Source organism: Aplysia californica, unplaced genomic scaffold, assembly GCF_000002075.1.
Source record: "Aplysia californica isolate F4 #8 unplaced genomic scaffold, AplCal3.0 scaffold00133, whole genome shotgun sequence".
NCBI lineage: Eukaryota > Metazoa > Mollusca > Gastropoda > Aplysiida > Aplysiidae > Aplysia > Aplysia californica.
Window position 1 is genome coordinate 285,996 of NW_004797403.1, and position 11,180 is coordinate 297,175.

Here is an 11,180-nt window from a genome sequence, read left to right on the forward strand (position 1 = left end):
ATATATATAACTGTACTTCAAAGGGAACGTTTCGTAGTTTGGATTTTAAAAACATCTGTTGTGACACTTCTTGAGGATTCTGAAACAACTCTTACGTCTAGAATGGCGTTGACACTCCTCGTCAAAATAAAACACGAAGAGCTGACACTGGGACATTGATCTCAGAACAAACAGACTCAGAGTCTATTAAAATTTATTGATTATAGCAGAGAAGAAACAGGAATCTTCTGTAGACACTGAAACATACGTGACAAAAGACTCGAGTCTAGGGGCTCTCGTGGCCTAGAGGTTAAGGTGTTGGCCCTCATTCAAAGGTCCCGGGTTCGAATCCGGTAGCGACCGAAAATATTTTCTTCTCTAAAATTGTCTCCTTTCTCCTCATTTCCTGCTCTCTAGCACTGTTCTGTTGTCTGCTTTCGTCTCCTCTTTTTGCCCCCTCCCCTTCACCTCCTTTGTCCCCTCCTCTGGGCTCCTAACTCTTTCTGCAGCCTTTCTACTGTTAATCCTTGGCTCCTTCTTACTGCTGTCTTTCAGCCACACCCCTGATCTTCTGGAAGGAAAGATCTACACTTAGCCTTTTCGGGCAAGGGTGAAAAATCTCGAAGGGCCCGTGTGCAAGTTGCGCACGTTAAAGATCCCTTTGTGGTCCAAAATCGATAAGAGTAGGCTTCGGCCGCCACCCGGGCAAAATTCCAAATTTCCTACCAACTGAAAATGTTTAATGTATCCCGCGGGCTTATTTGACCGTATGCAGTTGCGAGCGGAGTAAAACACTTACCAAACCCCCCCCCCCCAAAAAAAAAAAAAAAAAAAAAAAAAAAAAAAAAACCCAGACTCGAGTCTTTGCTTATGTCAGGGTGTGGCGATTCTACATTCTACCATTAATCATAATCATGCATAAAAGGCTCTTAACAAGTTCGATCTCTTTTTTATGAACCCCTCTTATAATAGTATGCATTCGAAGGGATTGTTTTGCGCTTTTATAAAAGTGAATTAAAACTGGCGATCTGACATATTATTGCGACTTTTATTTTCCTGTAATGCACAGTCCCAATGTGGGACCAAAACGATTACAGTTATTTGCAGTGCGAACGTGTTCCGCGCTATTTACCGATCGGCGCAATCAGGATCTTAAGATTGCGCAGCGCGTTTTAATTTAACGATCGTATAATTGCGCGGCAATCTGAAGATTGCGTCAATATTTTATATTTTTGAAATAATATATTTTAAAAATTCACTTCGTTCTTTATTTTTTTTACTCACATCATTCACATATATTTTCAAAAGTGTAAAAATATGAACATTAAAATTAAAATTGAAATTAAAATTGACATATGGAACTGAAGAACTCACAGAAGAATGATACGATGCCAGGAATCAAACTCAAAGTTCACAAAGTACATTTAATTTATATTTTTGTAGTATTTTTTTTTTAATTAAAAAAATTCGCTTACATCTTTATTCTTTCACTCCCATCAAGGAACATTCACATAATGATGTCTTCAAAACTGTAAAAATTTGTAAATTAAAATTAAAATTAAAATTAACATAATATGAAACTGAAGTGCTCACAAGGATAATACAGTTATACGATCGCTAAAACGCGCAGCGCAATCTTAAGATTACCGCGCAATTATACGATCGTTAACTCATTGAAGACGCACTGTTTCGGAGTACATAATACATGTATATACTTTAAAAATGAAAAGGCACAACTTCGTTCTTCTTTCAGATTTTTCCATTCTGTTTTCTTTGCCTGAAACTTTAATGTGGCAGGCCATAATGTATGCACGCTATGAAATATGCAAATTGACGTACATGTATTTGGTTCGTGTATGATGGGTCGAAATGTGCCGCAACGTCGCCTTTGGTCTGTTACTGATTACTGGTCGGACACATACGTCCGCTTCGTCCTTAAAGAGTTAAAACGTGATCGGTAAATATCGTGAACATGGACATCTCAGCCGGACAATTCATCTATGCAACTTGCAGCACTATGTCAGTATGAGATCGAGGCGTGAGAAATGCTCCAGGATGCAGAGCGCTTGTGTTCATTTAAAAGCGTGACTGAGGCAGAATAAATTTAAATGCCAATTTAATAGTACATGGACTCGTCATGTTGGGTGGGCCCCGAAGTTCTACACGCAAAAAACCCCAAAACAAACCCAAACACATTAAAAAACCCAATACATTTCCCCCCCCCCCCCAAACAAAAAAAAAATAAAAATTTTTTAAAATAATAAAATAAAAAAAACGCCAGAAAATCCAGTCTAGCTGCTGGTTTTGTCTACAGAAAACGCCAGACTGTTGTGAATATAATGAAAATCCAATCAAATATGCTACCTGCTCCTTTTGAACGTTTACGCATACACACCTGTGGGCGTTGTGTGCATTTAGTGCCACTTTAAATAGGCCAGGCGCATTTATAGAATTCGTGACCTCGACTGAACGGTGTTCCCTGAAGCTTGCCGTGTACAGACAACTGCACCGCTTAGCCTGCAGAAATGTTCCTTAATTTAGACATAATTTGGTGATCTTTTTTTTAACGCTTGAACATTTTCACGCCTGCGAAAGCCGATATTTTTTTGCGTTTAACTGGCTATAGATTTTGTATCTTTTCGTTTAAAAGCTTTTTTAGGGGGGGGGGGGGGGCGTAATACATAAATCTGTGTGTGTAGATATCTATGTGAGAAGCAACGATTTCGGGAGGGAACACTCGGTAAAGGCACTTTTCCAATGTGGTAGGCTACCCTAGGTGATCTTCGTTTATTCAGCAAACGGCTGTGTTTTGCTCATGGCTGGTTCAGGTCCGACGTAAGAACATTTAAGAGGGCTGAACAAAGTGAGCGTTCTTTGTTTTAATTTATTTAGATGTTCGTTTGTTGGAAGCAGGGAGCTTGATTTCTCTTTCAAGTGCCAATAGCTTTCCTGTTGTAAATTATGAATGTTAGTTTTCAACTTTTTAAAGTCTTCGGTATTCTGATCTATGAAGAATTCTAAGCACAGCTTCCAGGTTAGTTGTTTTTTCATCTTGCACCGTTAATGTGACTACACACAAAGTCGTTAATTTGACTGCACAACAGTAGGTCGTTATTATGAAAAAATGCTTCACTACCTTGGTGAAAATAATAAATACCTCAGTGAGAGTGAGAGCAAATCGCCATCATTACTTCGCCCATGATAATTTGTTTGTTTTATGTTTTAGTAAGTGTTTTACGGCACTTGCAACACAAAAAGGTAATATAAGTGCCGAAGATTAGAGGTGTAACAAGAGAGTAACAAAAACAAAAAGATGTAGGAGAGATAAGGACGACAGATGTTTGAAAGGAAAGAAGAAGCTAGCAGCAAACCACACCCGAGCACCCGCAAACCACCAACAAAATTTGTTTGAAGTCCGATGAAAGGAGGGCAAGGAAAAGTGTCGGTTCGGTACGTCAAACTTGTTCTCGCAAAGAGAAGACTACAACGTTTTCAGCTGCCTTGAAAGCTCTCAGGGCGTGTTCAAAACATACTGGAAGAGATCCTTTGACTTATTCCGAGGTATTAAAAGACTTGAGAAGTCATAGAGGACAAGAGTAGCGAGAATGCCGCGCGAATGTCAAGTGCTGGAGATAAAAGTGGCGCTTCAAGCGTAGGGTATAATATGGCCTATTGCGTTGCAACAGTTACATTAATTCTTCAAGAACTTTGGCACGCTACAGGGAATTGGGTCTGCTGTCTGCTGGGGTAATAATACATGCCATGTATACATAGCGCAAAGTGCATGCCGCATAGCAAGGACTATATTATTATTATTACTATTATTATTATTATTATTATTATTATTATTATTATTATTATTATTATTATTATTATTATTATTATTATTATTATTATTATAGCTATTATTATTATTATTATTATTATTATTATAATAATACTAATTATTATTTTTATTATTGTTATTGTTGTTGCTGTTGTAGATATAATCATTGTTATGTTATAATTATATCATTATCATTACCTTAAATCTTTATACCGCAGTCTCCAAATCTCTTTCAGAAATAGTATCTTTTATACCAAAGTCTTCTATTCAACAAAGAGATAAAAGTATTTTTGATCATTGAATTCTGTTTCATTGTAAAATGAAAAACATTGAAAAACAAACAAAACAACAACATCAACAACAAAAACAACACAAAAAAGGAAAACAACAAAAACAACAACAACAAAAATAAAAACAGAAACAACAACAGCAAAAAAAAATAAAAACAACAGATGGCAAAACCGCAAAAGAATTGCCCATTTCAGCACAAAGAAAACGATAATATTGCAAGAATGTCTGTGACGAAAATCACGAATTTCATTCACTCTCGTTCATCGTGGTCTATAAGTATAATGTCGCTTAAGGACAAGCGGGTAACCCAGATTTCGGGGGTTTCCAGAAATCTTGACCTACACCAAAAGTGCGCATTGCCCTACCTCTAGGCCTTCTCAGTCTGAGAAAGCCTAGCCCTACTTACAACAGAAATTAATTTGGTTTCTATGGCGTGTACATTTATTTTTGGTTATAGCGACAATTACTCTCCTTGTCCTTTAAAGAAACCGAACAAGGAGCACAAACGTTACGTTCGATTTCTCAAAATAGTATTTTACGGGATAGCCCCCTTGTGCTTAAAAGCGACCAATTATTATTAGATCTAATTGCGTTTTGCGTGTCCATTTCTATACCTGAAGAATTGTTTTGAAATTTTTGAATCTATCTACATGATGTAGTTTAAGTGAGTAAATCTGAAAGACGAATTGATGCTGCAGAACGTAAACATAATATTATTTTACATGCAAATTTGAAGCAGAACGTTGAAAATGGGATTGCTAAATTTAAATACACTAAATGCGGTAGTTTTCTCTGTCTGTCAGTCTGTCTGTCTGTCTGTCTGTCTGTCTGTCTGTCTGTCTGTCTGTCTGTCTGTCTCTCTCTCTCTCTCTCTCTCTCTCTCTCTCACACACACTCTCTCTCCCCCCTCTCTCTTTCACTCTCGCCCTCGCCCTGTCTGTCTGTCTGTCTGTCTGTCTGTCTGTCTGTCTGTCTGTCTGTCTGTCTGTCTGTCTGTCTGTCTGTCTGTCTGTCTGTCTGTCTCTCTCTCTCTCTCTCTCTCTCTCTCTCTCTCTCTCTCTCTCTCTCTCTCTCTCTCTCTCTCTCTCTGTTAGTTTTTTTTGTAACCGCTCACGCACGCGATTTTGATTGCCTTTCAGTTTATTCACTTTTGAAGATCATGTTTTAGTATCAGTCTTCGATCTTACTGTCTTTGTTGCTCGAGCCAGTAATTTTGTTGCTGCAACAGATGTTGGTGCTCCCCTGTTTAGTTTTCAAAGATGGATGGCGTAGGTGTAATTTTTTTCATCTCTTGCCGCCCATTTATATGAGATTGACACCACCTGATTAGTAGGAAAAAGTGCGCATGATAGTGTCCAATAGTGTATTGCGTGCATACTTAATAAAACAAGTAACTGTAATAGCAGATAGAGATTCCAGGATTATACGAGATGTAAGTAATTGATTTGAGAGCTGTGATGATTTTAGAAATAATGGTGGTGATGAGTGATGATGTGGGGTTGCGTTTAAGTAATGTTAGCGTTAGTCCTATCTTCCTCTGCTCCAATGAGTCACAGGGACGATGGCGTAGGTGTAATCATTGTGTTTCTGAATTAATTAATTAGATTGTGCCCCCCCCTCTGTCTGTCTGTCTGTCTGTCTGTCTGTCTGTCTGTCTGTCTGTCTGTCTGTCTGTCTGTCTGTCTGTCTGTCTGTCTGTCTGTCTGTCTGTCTGTCTGTCTGTCTGTCTGTCTGTCTGTCTGTCTGTCTGTCTGTCTGTCTGTCTGTCTGTCTCTCTCTGTGTATGTGAGTGAGTGAGTGAGTGTGTGTGTGTGTGTGTGTGTGTGTGTGTGTGTGTGTGTGTGTGTGTGTGTGTGCATGTGCGTGCGTGCGTGATTGCGTGCGTGCGGGAGGGCGTGCGTTCGTGCGTACGGAGGTGTTCTTATGAGAGTGGAAGGAAGTGGGTACATATTTATGTATTTTATGTCAAGTTGTTCTCATTTCTAGCTTATGAAATATGTTCTTAAAGTGCACGATGAATCAGTAATCATAATATAATAATAATATTTAACGACATCAAAACTTGTTGGGAAAACTAAGGTGTGACCCACACCGACGTAAAGCCGTGAGAAGAGTATGAGTTTATTTTTTTAAAAACTAAAGAAAGAAAGAAAGAAAGAAAGAAAGAAAAAACGAAAGAAAGAACGAAAGAAAGAAAAAGAAAGAAAGAAAGAAAGAAAGAAAGAAAGAAAGCAAGCAAGAAAGTAAAAGCAGTTTCTGGCTGAGATAAAAAAGTAAATTATTTTGTATGGTCTCCGTCCTGAATGTTGATTTGGGGTCACAAGTTCTCAATTCTCTCACGAAGATTTCAAATACATAGCGGGTATTAATATGTAATTTCTCCCCACGAGCTTTCATAACAAATTTAAAAAAAAGGAGTGCCAAAGGCATTGACTCGCAACAAAAGCACAAGAACCAAACAGCAGCGCCACAGCACTGCAGATTTTCTAGACTTCAGGGTTTTCATATTTGCTGAATGGTTCAAACAAGAGTGAAGTAAAGATTAAGAAAAACATCTGAATGAGTCTTAAGTCAAAAGATTTGAACGAACGGCGAATGATTTAATTGAACCTGCATGACGCACATGTACTTCATACAAAAAAGTGGCCAAACGTTTACCTCATAATTAAATGGTCGTGTGAAGAGCAGTAACACAAGTGGATCGATGACAGAACAATAAAAGACAGGCATCAAAAAAATATTTTACTTCTCAAGAATTATCTGAATGTATTTATTGAATATTTTCAATCCTGAAAAACAGAAATATCTCAACGACTATTAAAATGAAGGATCTAAAAGGCTATGTGTGTTCAACCCTTCTGTTACACCTTGTCACGCCGTGTTACACCTTGGAACTCCTTGTCTACAGTGTTGGGGTCACTGCAGTCGGAACATGTCCATCTTTGCCCCCCCCCCCCCACCCTCTTCAGGACCCACCCCAGAGTCTGTAAACCCTTCTGTACGGCTGTGAATGCTGGACTATTCGCTACCTTACAATTACACACAGTTTACCGCCCGGGGCAGTGCCACTGACTGTAGTGTCTTTAGGCCATTCCCAAAGAGGGGGGGGGGGGGGCATTTCTCGTTCAAGCACAGTAGAATTGGAAATGGGCTGATTCATCATGTCACGCTCATAACTGTGCCTGATCTGCAACAGGGAACTGCTGCTTTTTCTTTCCTAATCCTTACTATTGTTTTGTTTGTTTGATTATTTGTGTTTTTTTCTGCTTAACTTGATGTGCGTGTTCTCACATAATATGTTATTGCTGTGTCTTTTGCAGTAAGTAACATCCCTGAAGGCGACTCAACCCTCCAGAATCTTCCGAGAGCCTCCATAGATCATAACAGGGTTGGACAGATCACCACCACCACATTGACATCGTCCCAACACCAGAGATTTGCCCCCATAGATCATAATAAGGCAAGACAGATCACCACCACGACATCGTTCCAACACCAGAGATTTGCCGTCAACTGCAGGTGTTGTAGAAGAAGAAAAGAAAAAACACCCACAATGTTCACCAGTCGCGATCTGCCGTCCTCAAGCCTGTCTTGTCTCGCGCTATCGTCGTGGTGTCTTCTCACCTGCTTGCTCACTCTGACAACAGACGCTGCTGCCACTGATGTTAGAAGCAATGCTCACGCCGCACGCATACACGAGACGATGAACCAGATCGCGAGAAAACGGCGGGAAATTACAGACGTGGTTTCCAAATCGGACATGAATAAACGAGGGTTCACGGAGGAGGAGAAAGACTCGATTATACACGTGCATAACGCCTTCAGGAGTGTCGTGGATGACCCTCCGGCCTCCAACATGCGCGAAGTGGTGAGTATCCCTTCAGGTGAGGCGTGCTGACAAAATGAGTTACTTCTCGCAATCCACAAATTTTAGTGGAGATATTGGCCAAAAATCGACACTAGGGTCATATGTTATGTAGATTTTCTGTTGATGTTCTCTACCCGTACACCCTGAGGTCATTTTGTACACCCGAGGTTGTATTTTTCACGTTTTGGAATACTTCTAGAGCGAAGAACTCTTTAAAACTTCCAGTATTTCTCTGAAAGCCATTTTGACAGACTGCTAAGCAAAGCGTACGGATCGGATCATAGAGTAAATTTCCTCTTTGGAAAGTGATGGCACAGAGTTCCCCACGTCGTATGGATACGATAGTAAAACAGGACGTACAAATAGGGTTAAGTATAACATGCCTTTTATTATTCCATATTTATATTTTGTAGAAAGTTCACCTATAAGCGTGACGTATCAATTTCCATAGGGCTTGAATCTGAGAAGGAACTCATTTTGTCAGCACGCTTCACTTGGAAGAGCACAGATGGAAACGGTTAAATATGTTCATCGTTTTATATTTTGGTCTTCATCTGAATTGCTTGGTTGTTTTGCATGTTTTATTTTGCGCATCAATACAAATTTAATAAAATAAAAAAAAAAATGAAAAAAGGGAGAAAAAAAAGAAAGAAAAGAAAAAGAAAAAGGACCAGCTATGATAGTTCGGCAGCGCATTTAAAATTTAAAAAATAACTACCCGCGCAGGGAAAGAACGACAATAGTCCATATGAACGTGTGTATGAAAAGCAATATTTGAATTAATTGTCCTCATTACTTTATAATATATATTATATATAACATATTTTAAAAAAAAGAAAGTCGTGCCGTTTTACGTCCTATGGATGTCAATCATTTTAATACCGCTTGTCCTGTCCGGACCGAAAGTCTCCGTAAATGCAAAAACAAGACAAGTTTTTTTGGTAAATGAAGTGAGCCCGTTTCTTGTCAATGCTACATTAGAGTTACAGTGCTAAGTTACCTATGTTTGTCTCCCTCTAGACTCAGACGTCTTCCTTACCCCCCAGGGCAGCAAGTGTGTTCCAAACGCCCTTTTGTTTCCCCAGAAGGGACTACTATAGTGCGGTCAAAAATTCTTCTTTAACGGGTGAATCAATGCCACCGACACTTTGCACATCAGTTTTTATTAGTTTGTCTTAACTTAATCACATTTTTTCCCACAACAACTGAGGCTTGATTGAAAAACTTTTCTTCATAAATTTATATAAAATACTATAAATCTCCATCACGCTGAAAATGGGATTGTTCACAACACTTCCCGCTCCTCGCACACATTTTGCATACGCCTATGGCCTGCGTTTCAGCTCGCCAAAGACACTTTTTAGAAGCAAAACTTCTTACAAGAAATTAATTTTATAGTGAACACATTTTTTTTTGCACTAAAGGTTCCCTAACCATACGTTCAATAAGCATAATGTTGCGATTTGGAAAAAAAATGACAGACTTACTTTTAAAAGTGATATTGCCTAAGCTGTAAACTTTTAAAAATCTGTAGAAACCATCGACTGGGAAATTTTATTAGTGTTTATTAAGGAATTTTCTAGAATACAGGGTGCCAAAGTAAAAAAAAAATATTCACCTGTTAAGACAATTTGATATAAGTCATTTTGGAGAATCTGCGTTCGATAGTTTTAAGGAGATATTTGACAATAAGTTGCGTCATGAATTTTTGACCGCACTATAGATCTACTCATCACACGATTCTGGCTCTACTTATTTATTGTTGTCACAATTCTGACATAGCGGCGAGCGGTTTGTCGAATTCTGGCATACTTCAGTAGGTCCTATTGTACTGTTTACAAATGACAAGAAGCAATTTACTGAAGTTCGAAATTTGAAGCTAGAACATGTGTGGCGTCCTAAACTATAACATGATCAGGATTATTTATTGCTCTAACCGCCCGGGAACCCTGCGTACTCGCGTTGACCAAAATCAATATTCTGCTTTTTGAGTCATCTATAAAATATTTGGAAACTTGGAAACACATGTGTCACTTTTCCCATAAAACTGCGACAACTACAGAGTTGAACGTTGGCAAGCACTTGCACAAAGATAGATAAGTTCACTTGACGGAGCCCGATTTTTGATTTATTCATTTCCTGAATTTAGAAAAATGTATTTGACAAAAAGTTTCCGTCCTTCTTTGGCCGTAGTGATTATTCCACTGAGAGGCGAAACAAATCTGCGTAGCTGTCCCTCACAGCGGAAGTGCCGGGAGTGATATTTTGCGTGGTGCATTTTGTACGATCATTCCTTTCATCGAAAGGGGGCCCAGCTTGTCCACAAGATGTTGTGTGTGGGGTCTGATCCTTAAGACGATAGCAAGTATAAGTATAAACAGAAAGGAGCCTGTGAAACTGATCTATTGGAAGTCTCCATGCAGACCTCTTATTTCCCTAGACCAGCTTCTAAGACAGTGAGAGCCGCGCATATTGTAAAATTCTACTCGAACCTGCCATTTATAGAAAAAGTTAAATACGTCTTCGTGGGTGGTTGGCAGTCGCTCTGGTTTGGTTTGCTCCTTGTTTCCTATTAAACATCTTAATAGTCCTTGTCTCTCCTCCTTCTTTTCTGTGTTTGTATTTCTCTTGCATTACTTTACTTTTATCCGCCTCTAATACCCTTTTGGGCGTCGCGGGAAGAAAGAGACGTCTCTCTGCTACCAGCCGGAGAGCTTGGGTCAGGGGGATGCGTGAGTGGTTAATGTTTCCCTGACTCCATCTATCCAGGTCTTTCTCGGTCGCCCTCTAGCCATGTTGCCTTCGCATTTTTTAAAATGTAGGCACATTGTGCTGGATGGTGCGTTGGTAATCGCTTGAGATGCCCGAATCATTTGATTCTTTGTTGTTGGGTGTGATGCATGACATCATTTGGGCTCACCATATTTCTCTCGTAACACCTATTATCTTCGGCACTTATATGACCTAATTGTGTTGTAAGTGCCGTAAAAGTATTACTACTAAAGTAAAATAATAAAAGCGTCTTCCCCACATGATACCGCAGCCACCTAGCTGTAGCGTCACAGAGAGTGGCAGGTCCAGAAAGTTCCGAATGAAAGGTTCCCGTTCCAGTAGACTTTTATCAAAAGTTTATCACCCCAAATTATAAACATCATTTCTGGCATGGTCAATCTGTTTTTAGTTTTAGTTACAGTTTATAATCCTACCCCCACCCCC

At 39.3% G+C, this 11,180-nt stretch overlaps 1 protein-coding gene across 1 annotated transcript in view; it reads left to right on the forward strand.

Moving 5' to 3' along the window:
* The first annotated feature begins 7,649 nt into the window (after positions 1–7,649).
* Positions 7,650–11,180, forward strand: part of LOC101854493 (glioma pathogenesis-related protein 1-like) — a 15,434-nt gene continuing 11,903 nt past the window's right edge. The window contains exon 1 of the mRNA XM_005096628.3: positions 7,650–7,964. Within this exon, the coding sequence (XP_005096685.1) occupies positions 7,650–7,964 (315 nt within the window). The remainder of the gene's footprint in view (positions 7,965–11,180) is intronic.